This window comes from Podarcis gaigeae (genome assembly GCF_964106915.1).
Source record: "Podarcis gaigeae genome assembly, chromosome: 6".
Taxonomy (NCBI): Eukaryota; Metazoa; Chordata; class Lepidosauria; order Squamata; family Lacertidae; genus Podarcis; species Podarcis gaigeae.
In genome coordinates, this window is record NC_139682.1 from 98,687,316 (window position 1) to 98,714,777 (window position 27,462).

At 45.8% G+C, this 27,462-nt stretch overlaps 1 protein-coding gene across 3 annotated transcripts; it reads right to left on the reverse strand.

Moving 5' to 3' along the window:
• Window positions 1-419: 419 nt before the first annotated feature.
• Window positions 420-27,386, reverse strand: FMO5 (flavin containing dimethylaniline monoxygenase 5). Of its 3 annotated transcripts, none has more exons than XM_083743879.1 (12): window positions 26,304-27,386; window positions 25,200-26,157; window positions 24,564-24,739; window positions 18,908-19,078; window positions 15,252-15,440; window positions 12,354-12,516; window positions 10,443-10,585; window positions 7,524-7,723; window positions 5,608-5,960; window positions 4,589-4,661; window positions 2,106-3,549; window positions 420-889 (listed from the first exon to the last, which is right to left on the reverse strand). In XM_083743879.1, the coding sequence occupies exons 4-11, from the start codon at window positions 19,040-19,042 to the stop codon at window positions 3,204-3,206; spliced, it is 1,602 nt and encodes a 533-aa protein (XP_083600005.1). In that variant the 5' UTR covers window positions 19,043-19,078; window positions 24,564-24,739; window positions 25,200-26,157; window positions 26,304-27,386; the 3' UTR covers window positions 420-889; window positions 2,106-3,203. The 3 variants fall into 3 exon arrangements, with proteins under 3 accessions (XP_083600005.1, XP_083600006.1, XP_083600004.1); XM_083743880.1 differs by having other exon boundaries at window positions 25,200-25,350; window positions 27,129-27,377; XM_083743878.1 differs by lacking the exon at window positions 24,564-24,739 and having other exon boundaries at window positions 26,304-26,371.
• Window positions 27,387-27,462: the final 76 nt, after the last annotated feature.

Here is a 27,462-nt window from a genome sequence, read left to right on the forward strand (position 1 = left end):
AGGAAGCCCCTCAAGGCGCTGGTCCTCATTGCGCCGCTGCTTCTGGCGCCGGGAGGAAACGGGGGCGGGGCGGGGGGTGAGAAGAAGGAAGATTCAGGAGTTGATGAGTGAGAAAGTCCGGAGGAGCTGTGAGGAAGCGACAAGGGAAACTGGGCGGCCCCACCGGCAGCCCTCGCAAGAGAGAGCCGAGGCCCCGGCGAGGCGGCGAGAGGAGGAGCGGCCCCCGCTCTGCTCGAGCCGGAGAGGCGACTCGGCCGCCATCTCTGCCGCCGCTGCTGCTGCGCGCCTCTTTCCCCGGGATGCAGAAAGGTCCCTGCTGGACGTTTCTGTTCCTTCGTGCGCTCGCCCGCATTCACCTGCTGCTTCCCTCCGTTCAGCCGCTTGCAGAACCCTTTGGGCTTTAAGCCACTCTTTCAATATGCACTGTTAACATTTATTGGTCAGCCAAAGACAGGTTATCGCCAAAAGGCAAATAAAAAGCAAACAGGTTTTAGCAAGCAAGCAAAGAACAGCACGATCAAACACATGTAATAAAACACGTACAATAATATGTAAAACCGTATCTCGGGTTGCAAGGCCAGAGTCCTAGGCTTTCTTGAGTTGGGAGCCTTTTACCACAAACTTAGCAGGCTAAGCCAGGATAGAAAACAGATATTAAATTTAGTCAATGTCACTGAGGTTGGTGATTGGCTTTAATAATAATAAACATTTTCTCCTTGGAATTTCATATTAATTGCTATATAACATAGAGTATATAATGTCCTCTCTTATCTGGCATCCACAGATGCAAAAGCGCTGTTCTCTAGGACTTTACTTCTAATGCTCATCCAGAAAGTTGGCTTTCATTGCCTGAAACAAAAGAAGGGGGAAGAAACCACAGGCAAGTATTCTCTAGACCAGTGTTTTTCAACCACTGTTCCGCGGCACACTAATGTGCCGCGAGATGTTGCCTGGTGTGCCGTGGGAAAAATTGAAAAATTCGAAAGATTTAAAAATAAAGTATTTTATAATTTTTCATATTTCTGTTTATTTACTATTTCATAATAAAGTACAGTGGTGCCCCGCAAGACGAATGCCTCGCAAGACGAAAAACCCGCTAGACGAAAGGGTTTTCCGTTTTGGAGGCACTTCGCAAAACGAATTTCCCTATGGGCTTGCTTCGCAAGAAGAAAGCCCATAGGGAAATCTCCGGGGACCTCTTTTAAATGCTAGCAGTGGGGAGCAAAGCCTTTCCCCCCCCCTCCGGCCTTCAGAAGAGGTCCAGGAAGGCCGGCGGGGGCCGAAAGGCTTTGCTCCCCACCGCCAGCATTTTAAAGGCAGTCCGGGATAGCAGGGAAGCGCTTCCCGCTATCCCGGATGGCTTTTGAAGGCAGGCGGGGGGGGGAGCAAAGACTTTTGCCCCCCGCCCGCCTTCGGAAGAGGTCCTGGACCTCTTCTGAAGGCGGGCGGGGGGCAAAAGTCTTTGCTCCCCCCCCGCCTGCCTTCAAAAGCCGTCTGGAGGCTTTTAAATCGCCCCGGGACAGTCCCGGGGCGATTTAAAAGCCCCCGGAAAGGCAGGCAGGGGGGACAAAGACTTTTGCCCCCCGCCCGCCTTCGGAAGAGGTCCTGGACCTCTTCTGAAGGCTGGCGGGGGGCAAAAGTCTTTGCTCCCCCCTGCCTGCCTTCCCGGGAGAGCGGAGAAACGCAGCGCTGCGTTTCTCCGCTCTCCCGGGAAGGCAGACGGGGGGGAAGCAAAGACTTTCGCCCCCCGCCGGCCTTCAGAAGAGGTCGGGGGACAGACTGCCCCTGGACCTGGTCTGAAGGCGGTTTCCATAGGAACGCATTAATTGATTTTTAATGCATTCCTATGGGAAACCGTGCTTCGCAAGACGAAAAACTCGCTAGACGAAAAGACTTGCGGAATGAATTAATTTCGTCTTGCGAGGCACCACTGTAATTATAAAATACTTTCTTTGTGTTTATTTGATTCCTATTCAAGAGAATTACTTTATATATAGTCAATATAGGCACAGAGTTAATTTTTTTAACATTTTCTAATGGTGGTGTACCTCGTGATTTTTTTCATGAAACAAGTGTGCCTTTGCCCAAAAAAGGTTGAAAAACACTGCTCTAGACTGAACTGGGTTTTGATGTGGGCCCAGTCCTGCAAGTAATTCCTGCAGGTGCTCTTGGATGTTTCCTTGGCTAGGCTGCATATTGGCTACTAAAGGAGCTGTGGGATCAAAACTAAATTTCCACAGCAATGGATTACTGCTGGCCACCCACGTATCTTTGGAGGGCACTCTGAGCTGATCTACACAGAGCTTGACCAGATCATTTACTATGTGGAAGGAAAACATAGTCCTCTGGATATAACACTGTTGGCTTTAATCCTGCTTCCGCTCGTACCTGGTGGAAGGCGCAGTAGGATTCGGATTAATTTACTCTGCACTGCCTGACTTTTTCATCTGGCTGTTTACAGCCACCCTAATTCAGAATGAAGTTCAATTGCCAGAAGATTTCCAAGTTACATATTGACTCTAGGTTGTCTTTTAGCAATCTTTTTTCATGCCCTGAATTATAAAGTTCAAAGGAAAATGTAGTTGTGCATTTTCCTGCATCAGCAGGATGTTAAACAAGATCGTCTTTGAGGTCCCTTCCTTCCAGCTCTATGATTCTGTGAAGCATTGATTCTGCTTCTGAAGGGCTGTAAATCTTATTTAGGGTTGCAATCAATTTATTTTTTAACAAAATTAACAAAATTACAACCCACACTTTAAAAATATTGAGGGATAAAAAGGTAAGGTATAATTGAATTGACTGACAAATTTGAATAACATGTTATATACATATAATTGTATGTTTGGCACAAAACCTGATTGGTCCACATGAATTAATTGAATTATAGTATTAAAATGTTTTGTGAAAAAAGGTTTTATACTTGTGATTAAGAAGAGCAATTGGACAATAGGGTTCCTTAAAAATGTTTTTAAAAGATTTGGGAATAACTGCAATCCAGGAGAGTTCGCAGGTGTCCGGGGGAGGAGGTTACCGTCTAAAATTCCATTGAAAGGTCTGTGCAAAATAGGGATTGAAGTATCTTTGAAACATTTATAAATTTCATTAGTGAAGCTATCAGATCCTCAGGATTTATTTGTTTTGAGGGATTTATGATCAGTTTCAGCCAATTCCTCTTTCTATTAAACAATGTTGTTCTTCAGCATTTAAAAATAAGCAAAAATTGCAGCCAAGAAAGCCACAAGGCCAACCAGCTTGATCCACAGGGGCACGAAGGTGTTGCTGCTTGAATTGTCAACAGGCCTTGTTCTTAAGGGCTTCAGGATCCGGTTGTGTTGCGTCAAGATGGCTTTCCTGGCTCCATCCCATTTCCCTGGTCCTTCGAGGCGGTACTGATAGGGTGTGCATGGCCCAAACAAAAGCTCCCAGGCCAGTTTGGGGTCAGAAAGAAACAGAGGCCATACACTGGGCTTGACCCCCACCAGACAAGCCAATTCATCCATGTACTCAATATAGTCCACTTGGATGGTGTGGCGTTGGCTCTTCACATACCTGGCATGGAAGGGGGAAGAGACAAATATGGTTTGCTTTGCTATTCATTCAATCAGTCACATTTATAACCCACCCTTCCTCCCCATGGGGAGCCCAGGGTGGCTCACAACAATAAAATTACATAAACCGATTCAAAACAATATTACAGGCAGCAGCAGGCAACAGTATAAAAAAGTGATAAAACGATCCGCCCCAAACTTGGATGAGGGAGTTTGATAGCCAGCATGCTGCTTCTGAGACTGTCCTAACCCGCATCCCAGCAGAAGTGGTTAGGGGGCAGGGAGTGGCACATTCCTCTTTCACCTCAGGTGCTCCTGGGCAAGACCAGGCGTAGGGCCTTTCCCCCAATCACCAACTTCAGGATGGAAGCTGCTTGGCTCCCAAGTACTTTGCATCCTAGTACTCCCACCTTGAATTGGGCCCAGTAGCTCACAGGCAGCCACTGCAGTGCTCCAAGATTAAGGATAGCGTGGTTGTTGTTTCTTGCTGCCCCATACAGTAAGCAAGCAGCCATGGTCTGCACTAGCTTTGAGATGCTCTTCAAAGGAAGGCCTTTGTAGAGAGCATTGCAGTTACTTACCTTGGAGGCTGGGTTGTTTGGGCCACCGGAAACAAAACGCTCAGATGAAAAGCAAATGGAAGTAGGGAGATGAAAGCTAGCCACAAAACCACCACCAAGCCAGTCCCCCAGCCCCACCATAAGAATATACTAGCAAGCCCCCACACCAGCAGTGATCAGAGTTGTATACTGGGCTCGTTTTACTTACTGGATCTTCCACAGAATGGGTAGGCTCGATTAAATGAATAAAAACTACAGGCTGACGTTTTTATGACAACAATATTATGCAGATAATGCAAAAAAAACCAAAAAACAAACAAACCCACAACCACCCACCCAAAAACATGCATGCACGAGTAGCTCCGATTCAAGAGTGAACTCCCACCTTGAGGCACCTCAGCAATAAGTGCAGTTGAAGGAAGTGGCAACACTACAAGACTAGCCTACCTGGTAACCATTCAAGCTAAGCCTGTGATTTACCGTTTAGCCATTGCTGTTGATGTCCTGGTGATATCCGACATCATCCCACTTATTGATGGTATCTTAGCAAGTCCTAGAAAAGAGAGGCAAAAGGGAAGAGGCAACGTTTTGAGGACCTGGATAAAGGCAGCTGGAAAATGTAATCAAGGGAGGCAAGAGGCCCTTTCTGGAAAGTCCTGAAGTCTCCTGCAACAAACCAGAATTGCTCCATCCTAGTCAGCAGGAATTCTCTTTTCATTTGAGAAATATCAGCCTAGATTCCCTGTGTGCATAACTAAAGCTGATATTTCTGAGCTTTCAGATAGATAAGGGGAGTTGGAATGCTGCTAGGTTTCAGGGTCCCCAAGAAAATGTTACCTTCCCACCCCAATTTCTCTCTCCCCTTCCAGCCCCACTTAACATCCTGGTAATAAAGCAGGTGGGAGAGAATGAGTCTTTTTCCTTTCACTCATCAGAAAGAAAAACTGTCAAATATCACACACCCACACCCATTATTACCATGCAAGGGGAAGGAAGACTTCCCTTTTCCTAAAATTTTCTGGAAAACCTCTTAAAGAGATTGTTGACACATTGCTTCAAGGAGGCAGGAGGGTTGCTTTGCTTTCTTATTTTCAAATGAGATGTTGGAGCCCCTTCATTTTAAGGGCATAAAAGAAATAAAATACTCTCAGTTATTGCATAAAGTTAAGGTGGCAGCAAGCTCCGCCACCCCTCTCTCCAAACCTCTGGCCCCTAGGAGCCTCTCTGGGCCAGGCAGCACCCCATAGCAGTGCCCTCAAATCTGTCCCCCGAAATGTCACAGCTCAAATAAAGGAGGCGGCTCCATGGTCAGCTCCCGTGAAGAAATACTACCCCGTCATCATTCAGCAAGGTCAAGTGACAGTAAATAGACCTGGTGCCATGAAATTAACACCTGCCATGTCCAGACTTTCCAAATTTGCCAGTATAGCTCATTCCTTCAAACACAGGATTCCTGAGATCACCAGCAGCATGAAATGGAGCAGTTTGAAAGCTCTTACCCTTAAACACACGGACTGCCCAGCGAGCCTGCAGCTCTGAAATGGGCATGATGGCACCCAGGGGTTGCACAAGGCCAATGATTGCTAGAGTAGGCTGCTCCAAGTGTGGGGGGAAGACAAATTTATACAGGGCGGTCTGGTTCTCAATGACTCTCACAGAGTTTCCCAGGAAGGGAAAAGAGAAACTGTATCCTGTGGCAAAGACAACAAAATCGATATCGTCTTCCTTAGAGCCATCTTCAAAGACAACAGCAGTTTCAGTAAATTCACAGATGTTTGGTTTCACCAGCACCTTCCCTGAAATGATGCAGTTTGGAAGCTCATCGTTGACGGTTGGATGTTGGCTGAAAACCCTGAAAGATACAAAACCACACAGGGTGGAAGTCAGTGTCATGGTCTTCCAGTTGTTCCATCGGCAGAAGCATTTCAGCTTGTCAGAGAGAGGCTTGCTCCCTGCCACATGCTGCTCTGGGACTTCTCCCAACCTCAAGCCAATTGCAGGTGCACATGGCGGTTGGAGCGGGGAAAGCCGTTGTGCAAGCAAAAGGGAAGGGCTTCTACTGACAGTGTTGGCTAGGTGAATTCTCAAAATAGATATTTATTATTATTATTATTATTATTATTATTATTATTATTATTATTATTATTATTTAAAAAGCATTTCTAAACTGTATAATATTTTCAAAATATGTAAGCAGTGCAAAGACTAAAGATCAACAAAAAATTAAAATATTAAAATGGTATTATTATTCTTATTATTATTCCTATACCACCCTTCATGAAAATCATAGGGTCATTTACAATTTAAAATATACAAAAAATATATAGCACAAAAATATATAGCATAATAACAAAAAAAAAACCAATACCAAAAAACCTCTACATTTTAAAAGGCCATTGTTTGTTTAACTAGCCTGGAAGAGGAGGAATGTTTTTGCCTGGTGCCTAATTAACGTATGAAGCAAGGGGCATGCATCATCTAAACCAGGGACAGGGATCCTCAGGTGATCTTGGATCCCGCAGCTTCAGGCAGCATGGCTAATGGGCAAAGATGCAATTCTATAAACTATATAAATACATATATAAATATAATATATCTCTTAAAAATACAGTGGTGCCCCGCAAGACGAATGCCTCGCAAGACGAAAAACCCGCTAGACGAAAGGGTTTTCCGTTTTTCGATGCGCTTTGCAAGACGAATTTCCCTATGGGCTTGCTTTGCAAGACGAAAACGTCTTGTGATTTTTTTCGCTCCCCCCCTTTTTCTAAGCCGCTAAGCCGCTAATAGCCTTTTAGCCGCTAATAGCCGCTAAGCCGCTAATAGGGTTGCTTCGCAAGACAAAAAAACCGCTAGACGAAGAGACTCGCGGAACGGATTATTTTCGTCTTGTGAGGCACCACTGTAAGTTATTCCAATAAGAGCAGCACAGCAGCAGCCCTTTCATTGAAAGCAGTCAGTTCCCAAAGTCTGATGGAACAAGGTGGTCACATGCCAGCAGAAGGACAACAAAGAGGGAGCCAGTCTGGGAGCAGCCACATATTGTAGTGCATTATTTTTAGCTGTTATGTCTATTATCCTTAAATTGTCCTCTGTGGTGGTGGTGATTATTATTATTATTATTATTATTATTATTATTATTATTATTTATACCCCACCCATCTGGCTGGGTTTCCCCAGCTGCTCTGGGCAGCTTCCAACAAGAGATTAAAAATACATTCAAACATCAGTCATTGTAAACTTCCCTAAACAGGGCTGCCTTCAGATGTCTTCTAAACGTCAGATAGTTCTTTATTTCTTTGACACTTGACATTTTCTGGAAAATGCAGTACTGTACAGTCGTACCTTGGAAGTCAAACGGAATCCGTTCTGGATGTATAGACATACATTGACTAATTAGCATATTGCTGAGCCATACCTGTGTTTAGGTTTCAGGCCATAATGAGAATGGTTGAATCTTGCATTTAAACGACTCTCCAACCAGTGATTCAGCATGGACATGGTTGCGCACTTCTTCCGTAACATGTTAAACCGAGTAGAAAGCACCACATCTGCTGGATAGCCTCCTTCCCCAACACGATTCAGTATCCATGCACCTCGGCGAGTGCTGAGAAAGACCTGGGTATGGGAAGACAATTATTTAACTAAGATGTCCATGTGATCTGTTCTTCATGAAGTTCCTTCTTCCACCTGCAACGTTCCCCAAAACTGCAGAACATTTTAGTTTGACATCACCTGTGAGATACATGAAAATATCTGGACGCAGAGAGCAGAGGGTGCAGACGCTCCAAGTGTCCCTATTTTCCTTAAATTTCCTTAAATTTACAGAGCCATCCTAGTTTCTGATTTGATGCCAGAATGTCCCGCTTTTCCTTAGGACGCCCCTACTTTCATTGGAGCCAAGGAGATGAGTAACTATACAATATTATGCATTCAAGTCTAAGAGTTATTGTGTATCCAGAATGTTGCAAAGTAGTTTAATATATTTGTTACTGAGTAAGCATCCAACAGCCAGACAGATACTGTGAATAAGTTATCAAGCTTCTTGAAACCACATTTAAATTGACAGTATCTGTTTGGCTGTCGGATGCTTATTCAGTAATGAACTACTTTGCAAAATTCTGAATGCACAAAGCCCACATTAACTAACTGCCTATGCAATGGATGTTTTAGGCTGTCATATAGAAAACAGGGTAAAACACATTTTTAATGAACAAAAAATAATGGCTACAAATTAAATACACTAAAATCTTCATCAAATGTGTAATCTATGGAAGAAATGACAAACAAATTTAAAATCTGGGTGATAACTTAAAAGCTCTTTTTAAAAGGCTTCATTGCAATTTTGAGAAAGAAAGCAAAAGATTAGAATCGTAGAAACGAGTTGGAAGGGACCCTGAGGGTCATCTAGTCCAACCCCCTGAATTGCTAGTTTAAAAATTAAATAAATTAAGAAGTTGAAGCTAAACAACTTATTACTTATTCAGAGGATCTGTCTGGGGATCTGAGTCAGAAAATAACAATGGGTAACAAAATTAATTAGCATTTGCACGTAAAAGAAAGTCACAGATATATGGCTTAACTTGGAGAAAACCATATCTAAAGACAAAACAGTATGAATTTAGTTAATGGATGTGCAAATGATGGAAGCAGTGCTGGTATCTCAATGTCACAAGGTTGGACTGGACGACCCTTGCGGTCCCTTCCAACTCCACGATTTTGGGATTCTGTGTATGTGATCATCAGCCCTGGAATTTATTTTCAGAAATTTGTGCAGCAATATTTAAGAATAGTGCCAACGCATGTGCAAAGTGCCTTCGTCACTAAAAGTGCGACAATACACAGAATTAAAGAGCAGGCATTACAGGGAACATGATATCTTCCTTTGGGAGGTGGCGTGGGAACACTGCTTGAAGCCAAGTACTGCCCCAATTTTGTCTGATATCAGTTTTGGGCCCCAGCTGAAGGGGCCTCAGACATGAGACCCCCACCCCCCACCCCATGGACCAGTTGAAAATTGCTGAGGGCCTTCCTTGATGGACTAGTTATTTTTCTGTGTGTTGTAGCAATTACAATGCATTGTGCTAGATGCCTTTATTTATTAAATATTAAGATATTACAAATCTAAGAAATAAAGAAGGCAAAGAAATACAACTAAAACTCAGTTTGAGTATTTAATGTACAGGCAGCCCCTGTTTATGTGTGTTCAGTGCATGTGCAACAGTATATATGCTTATTGTGCCGCCAAACCAGGAAGTGACCTGGAAATGTCATAAAGACGTCACTGAAACATCACTAAAAGGGTGGAAAGGGGGCAGGGTGGGGGACTTGCGGGCTTTTTCAGTGGGTTTCAATTTTACGTGATTTCACTGATGTGTGCGGCACCTTGGGATGTTGTCAACCCTGCGTAAATGGGGGGCTGCCCGTAGTGTATGTGGGGTCTCCTGGCTTCAACCACAAATCCACAGACATGCTGTGGACCACCTGAATGAAGCTTGTGGAGCACAGTTTGGGAGCCCCCCTGCTCTAAAAATCCTCTCCTTGCCAGCAAGTGAAGCCAGCAAGTGAAAAGAGCTTGAATCCAAGCACCTCCTCCCTCTTCCCAGAGCCCATCCTTTGGGCATCCTTTTTGCAACTACCCACTTTCCCCTGGCAGCATGAGTGACAATTGAGACATCATCTGCCCGCCTTCCACAGCCTCTCCTTCCAACCAGCTAGAGCTCTCTCTCTCCAGGGATGCTGTTCCCTGCCTTCTGCACCTCCCAGGGGTCCCTAGAGATGGGGGCCTGTCTCAGTGCCCATCTTCTGTCACAAGAGAGCCGGCAGTCAATCATGCTGTGCAAGCTGGAGCTAACTCTTTATTAGCAAAACCACAATCCGCCGGGACATGGTGGAGTGTCAGGCCTAATAAACACAGCAACTCATTCCCGGCAGGTCTTGTCCCCATGCAAAAGTTACCAAGACAAAAAGCCCCTGCCTCCCTGCAGCCCAGAGCTTTTCCCAAGCAATCAATCGGAGACTGCTCCTCCATTTCATGCCTCTCCTGGTTGTGGGAGGGGAGCTTGTTGCCGCACGACTGACTCCTCTCTGCCTCTTGGCCACCCTCATCCCAGTCTCCTGCTTCAGCTCCTGCCTCTGATTTGTTGGTCTAGCTCTTTTTCGCTGCTCTCAGACCATTTCCATAACCAATCCCTTCCACTGGCATTCTGCTACTACATCTTTGACACACTCTGGGGCTGCTACACCAGGCAAAACCATCACAATATAGAACTGTCCTGAGATCTACGGGTAGAGGGTGAGATACAATTTAACCAATAATAAATAATAGTAGCCAGACCTGTTGTGCCGAGCGACTTATCTCCACAGCAAGGTCCCCGCCTGAGTTCCCAATGCCAATAACAATTACTCTTTTCCCAGCAAACTCCACTGGGCTCTTGTAATCACGACTGTGAAAGTAGCGACCTTTGAACTTTTCAATTCCTGTAAGTGAAGAGCAAAATTGTTCAAGCTCAGGTAGTGTGGATGCGTCTTGTACATGAGATCTGGCACTGTCGTTTTCTGCTGGTATGAAACTGGTAAACTCTGTAGTTGCAACACTAACTGCACTAAGGACTGTGGACATATTTTGAAGAGCAAAAACGAGGACACATTTGCTGAGTTCTACATTGAACTATGGATCTCTATGATGACTCTACCCATGAAAAAGAGGGCCTGTCCTGGAAAAAGAGGACATATGGCAACCAATCTGGACAAATTTTATTCCTTGCCCCCCCCCCCGAATTCTCTCACAATATCTTTCTAAACCACATTTGCAAAACTAGTTCAGTTTTGTGAGCCTAAACTTTTAAGCAAATGTACTTTCTGTACTGTTCTAGGAAGGAAAAAAATAACTTTTATGCTAGTGAAGTAATCTTTTTTGATTGGAAAACTTGCTTTTTATGACATACACACGGTTTGCTCTTTGGTTTTTAATGCTTTGTTGCTTATTTTAGCACTTATCCCCCTCCCTAGTCTGATCAACTCAAGGCCAGTGTGAGAGAAGACGCTTTTCATGCAAAAGGCCCCAAGTTCAACCTCAGCACCTCCTGGCACAGCTGGGAAAAGGCAATGGAACTGCAGAACTGCTGCCAGTCTATTTTGACGATACAGAGCTGGATGGATCCATGGCCAGACTCATTATAAGTCAGCTTCCAAAGTTCCCATGGAACTACGGAAAGAACTGCTGCACCAGCGTGATACAGCTGTGCCAGTGTGATACTTTGAAACTCACTGGCTGAAATGAATGACCTGTTCTCTGTCTAAGCACTACTTACTACACAGAGTTGTGGTGAGAATAACTGTGGGATAACAAATACACAACACTTTGCACACTGGAAAAGGCTATAGAAATGAGTAGCAAGTTGTCAGGGAACTGCCATCAGAGCTAGAGGCGGAGGCAAGGCTCCAAAGCGATGCTGGAGAAGGGCCCAGCAGGGAGAGAGGCAGCTCATCGGCTGGGGAAGGAAATCAGCGTAACACCAGGGATAAAGGGGGGCAGATGGGGGAATCGGTGAGGGGGCTCCAGGACTCCTTGCCGGAGACCAGCGGGGAGAGCACGGGTCCTCCGCTGCCCACACCCACCCTGCGCAGAAGACTTCCGCGCAGGGAGAGTAGGAGGAGACTTGGCGTCAAAGAACTTCTTTGCTGGAAGAGGTTCAAGAAACGGCCACTGACGGATTCTGCTAGCAACTGAAACAGCCACGAAGTGAAGGGCTGTCCAGACAGAAAAGGTTTAACCAGGCAACCTAGCCAGGAGTGGCGGCAACTTACGCACGAGCAACCCCTATAACCATTACACAAGTTAAACATAAAGGAAGAACTTAGCTTATTTTAAGAGAGAGAGAGAGAAATGCAGTTACAGGATTGGTTCCTTGATAAGACGTACACTGCCATGCGGTTTTCTCTGCTGAGCACCTTTATGTAAGTGCCAGTGCCCAAAACAGCATGAGCTGTGGGAAGCTCAGGCAAGTGAGACATGGCAAGGGGAACATGCACATTTCCATACTAGAGGCAATGACTGAGGGGTGGCAAACCCTGAAGCAGTCACAAAATGTCATAAAAACATCATGAGAAGGGGCAGGAGCAGAGTGGTCTTACGTGTGCTCAGCTGGCGCACGTGGGGGTCCGTAACCCCCTTGCAAAACAAGGATTGCCTGTAACATCTGCCTGCAATGGCTCTGTCACTCCCCTTAGCACCTACAGAGCGTACCTGGGAAGGAGTTCAGCGGCAGATGTGCCTTTGTGTGATGCCCAGTGCAAACCAGGATTGCATCAAAGACAGATGATTCTTCTTTTCCACCTGTCTCTGTGACAACATCCCATTGGCCAGTGCTAGAGAAATCTGGGCGCCTTTTTACACTGCACACCTTAGTCTGGAAAGAAAAAAGTCAGCAAGAGAATGATGAAGGATTTATTTCTGTGATATTAATGTATACCTCAGCATATGGTACAAAATACATATCAGAAGACACCTAAGGGCTGCGGTCTTAAACCTCCACACTTGAAATGAAAATAAATGCTTCCAAATAAAACTGATTGGGACCAGACCTTAGATTATTCCATGTTGAGCAAATTCTTTTCTGAGAGTACTCAGGGGTACGCAGTACCGACACACCCACACCGCCAATGAAAAGCATTGGTTAAAAGTGTGGCACTGACTATTACAACTTCGTAGTGAGTACTGACCCCTTTTCTTTTTCTGGAAGAAAAGCACCACCCACAACCCTTGTTGAATCTCAAGGATAAATTTCAATTCCTCCAGTACCAAGAAATAGATGAATTTTACAGCATGCTAGAATAAGTACAGTGGTACCTCGGGTTAAGAACTTAATTCTGAAGCGTATGTAACCCGAGGTACGTACCACTGTATTTTGTTTATTTATTCAAACATTTCTATTGCATCTTTCTTCCTTTTGGGAACCCCCAGCAGCAGCAGCAGCAGCACATGCACAATAGATTTGACAAAACAACAGTGGGAGAAATTGGTGGAGGAGACTAAAAAGAGTGAGCTTATCTCTTTGGGATTAAGGCTGGTTGCTTTTTGGTGGCTGTGGGTGTGGCTGCATGCTACTGCCAAGAGGAAGCCAGGCTGAACAAGGGAGGGAGTGGGCAGAGGGGTTATCAGCCAGCAGCAGGTAGACTTGGCTGATAGCAGCTTCTGAGAGCTTGCAAATAAACAGGAGTGTTGGCGAGGATATTTGGAAGAGAAGGCCCAGAGTGTCGTCTCACGGTGTCTGTAGGACTAAGAGACATGGATGATGAGGGGGCTACTGAAGTGATCTGCAACGCCTGTGCCATATTTGTCTTTCTGCCTCAGAATGTGCAAAACTACACCTGCAGCAAGTGCAAGCTGGTTGCCTCGCTGGAAGAGAAGGTACAGCAACTTGAGGCCAGCCAAGTCACCCTTCAAATTACTGGGCAAGATGATGACTTTCTTGATAGAGCTGAGTGGACTGTCCTGGAAGAACAACTACAGAGGAGGAAGATCGCCCGTTGCAGGAGACAAACTCCTGGAGGAACTTGGCTCACAGAAGCAGTACTCACAGAAGCCATGCTGTGTCACTGGAGCTGCAAAATTAATTCCTTGCGCTCACCTCAGACACAGATACTGGGCCAGAGGATCAAGAACATAAGTTGCAGAGCTTAGAACACTCTGAGGTGGTTTTGGAAAGCACTGTGTATGGAATGATTCCTGCCACTCCCCGGAGGAGGAAGGGACTTGGGCTGGTGGAAGGGGACTCCTTACTGAGGGGGACAGAGGCAGCAGTGTGCAGAGGTAACGGGATGTCCTGGGTGCAACAATTCAAGGACAGAGAAGTTGCCAAGGCTTATAAAGCCCACTGGTCACAACCCCTCCCTTCTGATCCACGTGCATTCAAATGATACTGCCAGACACATCCCTTGATGTATAGCAAGGAACTATGAGACTCTGGACTGGAAGCTCAAGGACCATGGGGCACAGAGGTTTTTTTCAACACTCTTTCCTGATGAAAGTCGTGGCCCAGGAAGGAGGAAAATACTGGAAGTAAACCACTGGCTGCACAGGGGATGTTGTCAGGAAAGGTTTGACTTTTCTCCGCTTTCTTGAGTAAGGACTTCTGGCAAGAGATAGGTTACACCTCACAGCAGTTGGCAAGAATGTGTTTGCTAAGCATCTTGCTGAGCCACTCAGTCAGAACTTTGTATGGTTCATTCAAACAAAATGATTGCAAGTGAAAAAACCATGCCATTTTTGCGACGTTACAGACGAGTCCTGTGTTTTAGCTTAGCTCTGTGTAAGCTGGCATCAATTAGTCCTGTTTATCAACTGTTTAGCAAAGCAGTTTTTATGCTGTCCTCTTGGAGTCTGCAGAGGTGCACAGTTGACAGGAAGGCATGTAACCGAGTGAATAACTGCATGAGGGATCCACTCACACCTTCTATAGCCTCTTGTTTCACTAAACCCTCGTCACCCTTCTCCCTAGACAGGTTGTCTCCTGCCTTCTGCTCTCCACTGGCTCCACCCCATCTTCAATGGTTGCTAGAGATGGAAGAAGACAGAGTTTTGGTGTCCCCTTCTCTCCCACAAATAAAGATTGCAAGCTTTTCATCCTTAAAAAATTCTGCTGTGACAAAGCAAAAAGAAAAAGAAAAAGTGGTCTACAAAAAACCGAACACAGATTGATCAGGAAAGGCTGAAAAGAGCTGAAGAAACACACTCTCAACTTCCTTCCAGCTAAAAGAAGGATGGGGAACCTGCAGCCACAGGCCAATCTCAGGCTGCCAGGAGGTCCAATGTGACCCTGTGAGGCCACTTCTCCCAAACCACAGCTGGTGCTGTCAGCTGATGAGCAGGAGGACAGCGTATAATTCTGCATCGGGTAGACAAGACAGCAGGATTTAATCCCCAATCTCTTTTTGTTTTTGGCATCATTTTTGGTTTTCTTCAATGTCCTCCCTGTTGACTGAATGCTCTGCTTATGGCAAGAGAGAACATGAGAGAGGCCACTTGGACCAACTACTCATAGTATATTGCATAGTATACTGTCAAGAACTCTTCTGCCCAGAATTTGCTCTTCCAAACCTAGAAACATCCCAGAACACAGCTGCTCTGTCCTACTCTTCTTACCCTGAAACGGATATATTTCAGAAGATCAAAGTGCTTGGCGTACATTCGGAAATAATCCATAATCTTGGAGTTGTGCATGTAGTTGGGGAAGTCATCTGGGATGGGGAAGTCGCTGAAGCACATCATCTCCTTGGAGGTGTTGATGATGACAGATCTATAGATGCTGGCCCGTCCCTCCTCAGGATTCTCCTGCAGGAAGCATAATTTTAAGAGGGTGAGGTTGTGCTCATTTCGTATACAGTCATACCTCGGGTTAAAGTTGCTTCAGGTTGAGGGTTTTCGGGTTGTGCTCTGCAGAGACCCGGAAGCAATGGAACGCGTTACTTCCGGGTTTCGGCGCATGCGCAGACGCTCAAAATGATGTCACGCACATTCACAGAAGCAGTGAATCGCAACCCGCACACGTGCAGACGCAGGTTGCATTCGCTTCAGAATGCGAACGGGGCTCCACTGTATGTCACTGTCAGGGAACTGCCATCGGAGCCAGAGGCGGAGGCAAGGCAACTGCTTGCAATCTATGCAGCGATTCGCCGATAGAGACATCTGTTAATAGGGGCGCAGCACAAGATCCAGGTTTGTACGGATCACAAGAACTTGGAATACTGGAGGACTGTGCGAGTGCTCAACCAAAGACAGATTTGATGGGCACAGGAGTTCTCCAAGTTTTCCTTCGAGATCCGGTACCTGCCGGGAGAGGAAAACGTAAGAGCAGATGCTCTCTCCCGGAAGCCGGAGTACATGGAAGGAGAGGGACTGCCGGAGATCCGACACGTGTTCCCCGAGAACCAATGGGTGGGGGGGGGGGAGCGTTGGTTGGGAAACGAGAACTGGCCGGGCTTACTAGAAACGACGAGTTCGCCCAACTAAAATCAGGGAACTCCGGGACGGAAGGGAAAACCATGGAGGGTTTGAGGAAAAGGAAGGGCTACTGTACGATAAGGGGGCGCTGTACGTACCGGGGGAGACCTTGAGGGGAAAGGTACTCAAACAACTCCACGACAACCCAACAGTGGGGCACTTTGGACAGCACAAAACCATGCTGCTTGTCACCAGGCAGTTCTGGTGGCCAAGGGTAAGGGAAGATGTATGGGAAAATGTACGGGGGTGCGACTGCTGCCAGAGGGCAAAGGGGGAGAGGCCTGCCCCCCGCAGGGTTACTGGAACCCTTACCCACGCCGGGAAGACCCTGGGAGGTGGTGTCCATAGATTTTATGACAGATTTGCCCAAGTCTAGGGGGAAGACAGCAGTCATGGTAGTAGTCGTCGATCTACTGACAAAAATGTGCCATTTCATAGCTTGCTCACATGCGGTGACAGCAGAGGAAACAGCCAGGTTGTTTGTGGATCACATCTTCAGGCTGCATGGGGCTCCCTCGAGGGTCATCTTAGATCGCGGGAAACAATTTACTTCCCGGTTCTGGAGGAAGCTCATGAGCTTGCTGCAGGTCGAGGTGGGCTTCTCGACGATGAGACACCCGGAAACCAACGGGCAAGCAGAAAGAGCGAACAGTATACTCCAGCAATACCTACGCTGCTACGTCAGCGAGAGACAGAACGATTGGGTAGAGAAACTCGCGCTGGCTGAATTTGCGTACAATAACGCTAACATGTGTCCACGGGAATGAGCCCGTTCATGGCCAATTATGGGTGTCACCCCAGGGCCTTCCCGGGGAGGGGGGAGGAAGGATGGAGTGTACCTGCAGCAGAGCAGTTTGTGGAAGAAATGGAGGCCTTGCACCAGCAACTCAAGATGAACTTGGAGCGGGCCAAGGAAGTTTACAAGAGGCAGGCAGACTAGCACCGTCGGGAGGGGGAGGCCATACGGGTGGGAGACCGAGTGTGGTTGTCCACCCAAGGGTTACCCTTTAAGGGAGAGTGCAAGAAGTTGCAGCTGAGGCGGCTGGAACCTTTTGAGGTAACACAGCAGGTGAACCCCGTGGCATTGAAGCTCAAGTTGCCTGACAGCATGAAGATACACCCGGTGTTCCATAGGTCCCTACTCTCACCGTACAGGGAGGCGCGGGAATTTCCGGGGCGGGAGGGAGGAGTCACCACCCACCCGCAGGTAGAGGAGAGGGAACACCACAACCAAGCCACGGAAATACTCGACTCAAGGTGGCGAGGGCGCCAGGTGGAGTACTTGGTAGCTTGGGAGGGAGAACCCAGGTCAGAAAACACGTGGGCTCCCGTGGAGACAATCAATGACGGGTATCTTGTGGAGGAGTTCCACAGCCTATTCCCAGATAAACTAAAACCACTAGCAAGATTCTGGGAGGAAGAATTCTGGAATGGACTTTGTGGATTTTCCTGCCTCCGAAGAGGAGGGAGGGGAGGCGTCAGAGGAAGAAGAATCAGACTGGGAGGCCCACCCCGCAGGAAGAGATCGGAGCGGGTGGGAAGCGGGTTTTGAATCCTCAGAGGATGGTGACAGCTCCTTCAGGGGATTCCCCGCATCGTCGGCCGAGGAAAGGGATGAGGTTGGATCAGAAGGTCGGGCCGGGGGTGGAGGGAGTCCTGGGGGGGAGGTGGATGTCAGGGAACTGCCATCGGAGCCAGAGGCTCCAATGCAAGACTCCAGAGCGATGCTGGAGAGGGGCCCAGCAGGGAGAGAGGCAGCCCATCTGCTGGGGAAGGAAATCAGCATAACACCAGGGGTGAAGGGGGGCAGGTGGGGGAATCAGAGAGAAGGCTCCAGGACTCTTCCCCGGAGACCAGTGGGGAGAGCACGGGTACTCCGCTGCCCACACCTACCCTGCGCAGAAGACTTCCGCGCAGGGAGAGTAGGAGGAGACTTGGCGTCAAAGAACTTCTTTGCTGGAAGAAGTTCAAGAAACGCCCACTGACGGATTCTGCCAGCGACTGAAACAGCCACGAAGTGAAGGGCTGTCCAGACAGAAAGGGTTCAACAAGGTAACCTAGCCAGGAGTGGCGGCAACTTACGCACGAGCAACCCCTATAACCACTACAGTCACTTAGGGATGTTTTCTTTGAAAGGCAAGTAACAAAGGCAATTATAATATTATTTGAGACACTTGCTTCTCCAATCACTGGGAAATCTAGGCTAGGCCTTAACAGGATCAATTTCCTTTGTGGAAGAAAACACTGGAAAGTTGCAATACACATGTTAAAACTGTTTGAAAAGTACTGCAAGGGCAGAGACAGACATATATGAGGCACTACTTTCAGAGAAACCATGAATTGGAATACCGTGAATTAGCTCATCCTCAAAATTTATATTGTGCAAGTCAAACTGCAGAAAAGGTGCGTGGCAAACTCAGGTGTTCTATCTTTGTGATCTACTGATGCACAATAAGAAATAGCCCACACATCACGTCACACACAATCTGCCAGTATTTAGTGCTTCGTTTGAGCTTGGGAGCAGCAGCAAAGGCAGATCCAGAAAAACTGGATATTGGAGGAGCTGCCTCCTTAGACAGGCATCCAACTTGCTGGCCCTGCATTCAGTTAGGCTGAGCATGGTCAATCTTTCCTTCCTATGACCAAGAACTTCTTTTAGCAGGTTAAAGCTTCCATTTTCCCATCACAGTTTCTGCTCCTTTCCTGCTCCTAGGTTTCTAGTAGTTGTTGTTACAAATCCCCACTGACAGAATCCTCAGCAAGAAAAACATTAACATTTAAGAAATGATCTGGCTTACCTTGAACCTCCAGAGCCCCCCAATGTCTTCACTGCTCTCAAAGCAGGTAGGATCTAGACCCTCATCTAAACAGCATTTGATGCTACAAAGTCCACTGGAGCCGCCTCCTATAATTGCAACTCTCTTCTTTGCCATGGCTGGTTTCCCAATTTCAGGAATGTTAGGGCTAGGCTAGAGGAGAAAGAGATACTTATTTCCAGTATACCTGAAGGAGCGTCTCCACCCCCATCATTCTGCCCGGACGCTGAGGTCCAGCACCGAGGGCCTTCTGGCGGTTCCCTCATTGCGAGAAGCAAAGCTACAGGGAACCAGGCAGAGGGCCTTCTCGGTAGTGGCGCCCACCCTGTGGAACGCCCTTCCAGCAGATGTCAAAGCGATAAACAACTACCTGACATTCAGAAGACATCTTAAGGCAGCCCTGTTCAGGGAAGGTTTTAACGTGTGATATTTTACTGTATTTTTGGTTTTTATGGAAGCCGCCCAGAGTGGCTGGGGAGGCCCAGCCAGATGGGCGGGGTATAAATAATAAATTATTATTATTATTATTATTATTATTATTATTATTATTATTAAGTTCACACTCTTGCACCTTCAATAATCCAGGCACACATATCTCCCTGAACTTTGTTTTGCAATTCCCAAAATGATACCTGACCAGATCTGCACCTTTCCTTTGAAATTGGTTTCAACCCAAAAGAGGAACAAAATTGCATATATTAGGGGAAAGTGTACATTAAAAGCCATATATTAATTTTTTTAAAAATAGCATACAAAATGAATTGTATTAGTCAAAATTGTTTTTAAAGTGTGTCTATGAGGAAATTGCACTGGTGTGAAGGTAAATGAGTCAAATGTAGGTTTTTCTCAGGAAGCTGCAGAATACGGATAGATTGTGGCTGATGTCATGTGTGCACAACTTCAAACACCAGCAGCAGGAGTGCAGTGGAGAGTTGAGCAAATGGTAAACACAGTAAAGAATCTTAAATACAACACTCATATCCACTTTTTAGAGCTGACTCCGTTCCTTGTGTTCATGCTTTCACAGCTGATCTGTGTGCAGTTCCCGGCAGCCTGGAGGCTCAGTTGTGCCTTGGCCAACAGGAGAACATTTGTGCTTCAGTCACTGTGGGAAAGCCTTAGGAAGAATCCACCTTTTTTGTGTGTGTGTGGAGGAATTATTTGCCTATGAATGTTGTTTGATGAACATGACGGTGGGGCATCAAGGCTTACTGGTGAAGCAGGGGACTCCTTCCTATAGCAGAAGTCATGGAAATGGGCACCAATATCGTAAGAGGTTCACCGTAGATGAAAGGGATATCAGGATGCCTGCAAGGCTTGAGAGGCTTTTCAATAGGGGCTTCTGCCCAGGATTGTGAAAGAAAGCCATGCACAGCAAGCTGAAAGTGGTTCCTATGGGAGCCCCTTGGCCTCCCCCACACCGCACGACCCACCAAGTGTAGCTCAGGTTTGCCAGTAACCATGCCAGGGGAATTGTAGGGGGCTGTGCATGCGTCTCCCTGAGATCTCATGGGGAGGGATCAGAAGTACCCTCTCCATCCTGGTCTTAGCTGGTGTGTGCATATGTCATGCTCTTTCAACAACACTATGACTTATTTAATCCCATTTGTTGCTGCCCAACACGTTCCTTCTTTCATGACAGGCAAAGTATGCCGACAGCACTAAACAGCGATGAATATCCATTTCAGGCACTAGCTGACTTGTCACCTGGATCTCTGAACCTTCCCCATGGCACTTCGAGAGATAATTATTTCAACCAGGCAGGTCTGACCAGCACGTCCACAAAATAAATACATCCATGATCTCTGAACTCCTCCCTCAGTGAAGATAAGCTTTATTTTATTTCTCTTCTAGTTCAAACCAGCAACAATGTCTGTGCCAGGAAGCCACAAAATCCCCCTGCAGGCAAGATACCAAAGGTAGTCATTGATGTCATTTTCTCTTATTGACTTTCCCCATCAGAAAGGTCTTTCAGCAGCCATATTTTTACCATGTTTCAAAAGGTAAAACGTGTGTTTAAGAGGGAAATTGTTAGTACAGTACTCATTAAAGATTCCTCCTCATCCTAGGAAAAAGTGACAAGTGGGGTGTCACAGGGTTCTGTTTTGGGCTCATTGTTGTTCAATGTCTTTATAAGTGACGGATGAAGGAATTGAGGGAATGCTCCTCAAATCTGCAGATGACACCAAACTGGGAGGAGTAGCTAATGCTGCAGAAGACAGAATCAGAATTCAAAATGACCTTAAAAGATTGGAGAACTGGGGGCAAGCTAAAAAAATGGGGAGAAATGTCAGGTTCTACACTTAGGCAGAAAGAACCAGATGCACAAGTATAACATGGGAGACACCTGGCTTACTAGCAGTTCATGTGAAAAGGGTTTAGGGTGGACCACAAGCTTCACATGAGTCCACAGTGTGATGCAGCAGCAAAAAAGGCTAACACTATTCTAGGCTACATCAACAGATGTCTAGTATCCAGATCAAGGGAAGTAATAGTACCACTCGATTCTGCCTTGGTCAGACCACACCTGGAATACTCTGTCCAATTCTGGGCACCACAATCTAAGAAGGATGGTGACAAGCTGAAACATGTGCAGAGGGGGGCAACCAAGATGACAGAGACTGACAGGAGATATGATAGTCATTTTCAAATATCTTAAGGGCTGTCACATGGAAGGGGGAGCAAGCTTGTTTTCTCCTGCTCTGGAGGGTAGGACTCAAGGCAATGACTTCAACTGACAAGCAAGGAGATTCCAACTAAACATCTGGAAAAACTTTTTGACAGTAAGAGCTGTTTGGCAGTGGGACAGTCTCCCTTGAGAGGTTGTGGGCTCTCCTTCCTTAGAGGTTTTTATGCAGAGGTTGGATGGCCATCTGTCAGGGATGCTGTAGTTGAGATGCCTGCATCACAGAGGGTTGGACCAGCTGAGCTGCTTGGATCCCCTCCCACCTTACAATTCTATGATTCTATGACTCCTTTCCCCTTATACCCCACCTTTCCTCCAAAGTGCTCAAGGCGGCCCTCCTGGTTTCCCATTTCCCATGTTATCCCCACAATGACCCTGTGAGGTAGGTGAGGCTGAGAGACAATGACTGGCCAAAGGCCTCACTTGAGGGCCAAGCCGTGGCTTTTACCCTGTTCTCCCAGATCCAATAAATGTCCCACAATGTTACTCCATATTCTGGAAAGTAGGTCTAGAAGTGAAGAAGCAGGGGGACCTTTTCTCATAGCTCTGGGCGTTTATGGCAACCCTTGTTAACAGTTCTGGGTGGCAACTTTCCCCCTTTCCTTTGGATGACCATCTGTCAGGGATGCTTCGGCTGAGATTCCTGCATTGCAGGGGGTTGGACTAGATGACCCTTGGGGTCCCTTCTGACCACAATTCTGATTCTATGATTAGTATAAATGATGCCTCTGTCAGACTATGGCTTTTTGCCATAATTCACCAGGTCTCAGAACTGACTAGGTCCATAAACATGTAAAGTTATAGCAAGTGGGCCTTCAGACATGTTCTTTTTTTTATTATGGCCAGCCTCCATGCATCACCTCAGGTGCTGCCTGGAAGAGGAGCCCTCAACCAAGGTACCTCACTTTTGGTAAATGAAAAGTTACACCTGTGTCCTGATATTCATAACAACGGAGCTTCTTCAACTATGAGCCAGAAGCCCCAGCTCAAATCTCACCCTCCACTGTGAGCTCAACCGCCATGGCTTTGACAAGCTGTTATCTTTCACAGGATAATTGGCTTCCAGATGGAGAGATCAAAACTAGAAACAGAACTGTTAGAACCCAATACTAAGAATTTGTCAAGAATGTATAACCTGCTGTTGAAGTGGAGTACACTAGATGAGACAGTTAAATCAGCTATGATTAAATGGGCACAAGACATTGGTTATGACATCATGTTTGCAGACTGGGAACAGTTATGGACCACCGGTATAAAATTTACGGCATGCAATGCCTTAAGAGAAAATATTATGAAAATGATTTATAGGTGGTACATGACCCCAGTCAAGCTTGCAAAAATTTATCATTTGCCCAATAATAAATGTTGGAAATGCAATGCGACTGAAGGTACCTTTTATCACCTTTGGTGGACTTGCCCGAGGATTAAAGCCTTCTGGGAAATGATTTATAATGAAATTAAGAAGGTACTTAAATGTACTTTTCATAAAAAACCAGAGGCATTTCTCCTGGGCATGGTCGGCCAATTGGTGTCAAGGAAGGATAGGACGTTTTTTATGTATGCTACCACAGCAGCAAGGATCCTTTTAGCAAAGTATTGGAAGACACAAGAACTACCCACACTGGAAGAATGGCAGACGAAGGTGATTGTCTACATGGGATTGGCGGAGATGACGGGCAGAATCCGTGACCAAGAAAAAGAGACGGTGGAAGAAGACTGGAAGAAATTTAAAGTATATCTCAAGAACTGTTGTAAAATTAATGAGTGCTAAAATGTCAAGGGAAAGGAAAAAATATAGAATTACAGCTGTAATTGACTAAGTATGAGAAGAAGCTAAAAAAAAGAAAAAAGAAAATGAGCAATTAATTAATTGGACTGAGGGGTTGTTGAAGAAATTTTAAAACAGGGATGCAGAAAAGGGGAGGTAAGGGGAAGTCTGGGAAGCAAGGCTTATGAAAAAGAGGTTTCGAAATTATACATGTTTATATGTTTTGTTTGTCTATGTATTGTATGTTGTTTTGTTTTTAATTTGTGTTGGAAAATCAATAAAAATTATTATATATATAAAAAAAGGACAAGCCCCAGGCTGTATTATCCATGCTGCAGTATGGATTCCAGCCAGACCTTTGCATGCCTTGTTCTCTATGCAGATGGTTTGATTAATGTCCAGGCCATATTTTCTTGCAAGAGAAGCAAATCATGGAACGGTCTAGAGAGAGACTCTCTACAACTAAGAGGGATGGATCCAGTGGGTTTACAAACCACCTCTGCCACTAAGTGACAGGGAAGAAACTATACTTTCTCATCCTCCGTTTTTTATTAGCAAAATTTTAATAACCTACCTCACAAGATTAGTATGAGGATTGTAGAACATTCTATGCACTCCTCTAGAAATTGTAATATAGGTAAAAGCAGGCACAGGCAGACTCGTCCCTCCAAGATGTTTTGGGACTACAACTCCGATCATTCCTGGCTAACAGGACCTGTGGCCAGTGATTATGGGAATTGTAGTCCCAAAGCATCTGAGGGCTGAGTTTGCCTATGCCTGGGTAAAAGCAATACTCAGTTATTCCTTTCAATAAAAAACCAGTGATTTCATAACGGGATATTACACTTAGGAAACTTATTAAAGAGGATATCCTGACACAAATTCCTTAGTAATTTGGTCTTCTCCATTCCTCACATTCATTTTTGAAAGTAAGCTATTTTAGTTGTTCTTGCTGCTTCGTAAGTTCCTGTGCTTTTACTCCAGTGAAACCAGCAGGTGTGCTCTGTTAAACTCATCCAGATCCCTTTCAACATTTCATATGCCATTTTATCCTTCACGTCTGTCCTTTACAAAGACCCTGATACCTTCTGATGACTAGAAATATGACATTCACCTGCTCTAAACAACTGTAACTGGTATACCTGACAACTTAATATTTGCAGACTGAAAGCTATACAACAGACCTGTGAAGATTGCAGATGTGATGAGGCAATAGCCCAAGGATTCACCGTGCTGCCTAGTCCGCCTCTTCCACTCTGAAATTCTTCTTCAGGGTGGAGAGAAGAGAGCTTTTAAAGGGTGTCATTGAGCAACAGTCCCTCCCAGCTGTTTGCTCCAATTGGACGGAGGGAAGCAAATCCTGGCAGGAAAGACATGGGTTTGAAAATATTTAGCAGTCTTTTTCCATGGCCAAAAACAGTAACTGAGAAACAAGGTCTACAGTGTTGAGAAACAACATCACATGGCTTGGCAGGCTTCCCAAATGCTTCCATTTACGATTCTTCTTCACATGACAATGGGGAAAGATCTCTGGGATGTGGAAGTTGTGCTGGTTGCATTTGCAATAGCAAAGGGTAAAGCAGTCAGGTAACTTTTAACCTTTGAGCTCAACAATCCAGCAATCTCAGTAAACACACCCTAGATAAAGATTGTATGAAAGGTTATTTTATAGCTCTGGGTTGCTTTAGTTAAGATTCCTGCCTTGCAGGGGGTCAGCGCAGATGACCCATGAGGTCCCTGTGATTCTATAATTTTAGGAATGCTGGAGAATGTGTTGACGTGCAATGCACAGAAGTGAGAGTCCAGGAGCAAAAACTCACCGTGACTAGATTAGGTGAAAATAGGCCACTGCTCTGTCTCCTTGATAACAGCCATAGTCCAGGTGAGCAAGGCAGGTGGGCAGGATCAGGGCACTGGGAAGCCGGTCTGCTGCCAGGCTGAGGAAGACACATGGCAGTCATCGGGGTGGACCTGGGTAATATTGCGTCCTGTGTGAGGCCAAAATTTGACACCCTCTCCAGCCCAAAGCCACCTTCCCAAAGCCAGGTAGGGGAGACACTAGGCTTTGGGAAGCAGGCATGAGGGCTCTGACAGGGTCCTAGAGCCCTCTCCGCTCCTTCTCAAAGTTGGTAGTAGACCAGTATAAAGTAAGCAGCACATAAGCAGCACACAAAACACTACCAAACCATTCTACGTTCTAAAACTTATATTAATAATCCAAAACTTGAGAGAACAATGTACAAGATCTACTACAGAAGCCACAAACAGAAAACTCATTCAAATTGTGTCCAAAAGGAAGATTCAGTCTTTAAAGGTCCTTTAGCCAGGCTCCTGTAGATATAAACAAAAGTAAGTTTGATCAAACGAACTGTCGGTGATGTTACGCACAATAATTAGACAGGGTGCCGGCGTTTGTCACCTGTTACGCCCATGAAGAGTCTCGGGCTTCTTCAGTAAATTCTCTCACAGTTTTGATATATTTATAAACATTCAAGTCTATATGTTACATTTCTTCTTGGCTTAAGCTACAATATTTAATTTCTTTCTTCAGGAAATTCTCCCTCAAGATTTTAATGTACTAAGGCTTAGTAAATGAATAAATGCTTAAGTCAAGAAAGAACTTAGCAGGCTAAACATATCCAACTCCCTTGACCATTCCTCATAACTTGGTTTCCAGACCTTGGATCATCTTGGGTGCCCTCCTCTGCACACCTTCTAGTTTGTCAACATCCTCCTTAAATTGGTGCCCAGAATTGGACACAGTATTTCAGGTGTGGTCTGACCATGGCAGAATGGAGCAGGACTATTTCTTGTCTTGGTCACTAGACTTCTGCAACTCTGATGTGCATTTGACATGATTGGCCCAAGTGTATCCAGTAAGCTTCATGGCTGAGTGGAGATTTGAACCCCAGCCTCATAGTCACAGCAAGCATTCTAACCATTATGCCACACTGGCTCTCAAGGAGTAGGAAAGAAAAATAGCCAGCCATGAGCTACAAAACAGTTTGTGGTAAATGCAGTTTCTTTCAGTTTAGAATGCAGCAGAAGTGACAACCTGAATTGTGTTTTCAGCGATTGAGAGTTTACTGAAACACTTTATGCCACAGCATTTCCTCATAATAAGCTGCTTTTGGGCATATATTGAAGTCCCCCACCGCAATCTGATTTTTTATTTTTTTAAAGTATTTTTATTAAATGTTATCATGGGCAATGTTATCAATATTTCTGTTGTGGGGGGGGGGGGGCAGGCTTCGTATTGGGGAGCCAGAACCTCAGTTAGTTAAATATTTTTATTGATTTACTTGATTGTAGGGGAAAGCTGCCTCCATGAATTTTATCCATAGAATCCAAATAACAAAATGAAATTTCATGAAATAAAACACATAAAAACCAAACCAAGGCTGGCATGAGATGTTACATTCACAAGAAAAAATGATAAGGCTGGTTATCTGGATATTTGTGATAAGACACAGAGGAGGTGGTGAGAGGAGAGCACCGTCATAGAAAATGAGAGACCGGAAGTGGGGCCCATGGCTTGAAACTCGCACAGAAAGACAAGACAGAAGAGCTGAGCCGTCAAAGGCACAAGGAGTGCCAAGAATAAATGGCTCTTTTTAACACCAGGAATTTTCCCCAACCAAATCGATGCTACGTAGCCCAAACTGAGAGGCCTGCAGAAGAGGCAAGTGTAATTTTTCTTTTTTAATGTATTCAATGAAATCCTGCCCAGTTGAGACAAAAGAGGTTACCTATTTTTCAGGTGAGTTTTCCGGGTCGTGCTCGAAAATTTATTAAGGGCGCCTTTTTTCTTTCCTGTTTCACAAAGCTCACTTTTTAGACCTGAAACCTTTCAGCTCCACGATGTGGAAAGGCGTCGGGGTTTCTGGGCTCTCCTCAGAAAGGCTCCCGTGTGGGAGCAGCTCCCCTCCGAGGGCGGGAGACGCGCCGGGAACAAAGGGCGCCGCCCGCCCGCCGCAGCGCCAGAGAGGCGGGAAGCGCCATTGCTCAAGAGCGGAAGGAGCTCTCGGGCTGTTCCGGGGAGAGTGGGGCAGAAGTGTAGAATTCAAGTGCTTTACATGAAAT

What these genes read in the sequence shown, in the direction of transcription:
- FMO5 (XM_083743878.1), bottom strand. Translation starts at nt 25,340, where the DNA reads ATGACTGCCATGTGTCTTCCTCAGCCTGGCAGCAGACCGGCTTCCCAG. An exon ending in GGGGGCTCTGGAGGTTCAAG is followed by an intron (nt 15,441 to 18,907) that starts GTAAGCCAGATC and finishes TGCTTCCTGCAG; the next exon opens with GAGAATCCTGAGGAGGGACG. An exon ending in TAAGTCGCTCGGCACAACAG is followed by an intron (nt 7,724 to 10,442) that starts GTCTGGCTACTA and finishes TCCCATACCCAG; the next exon opens with GTCTTTCTCAGCACTCGCCG.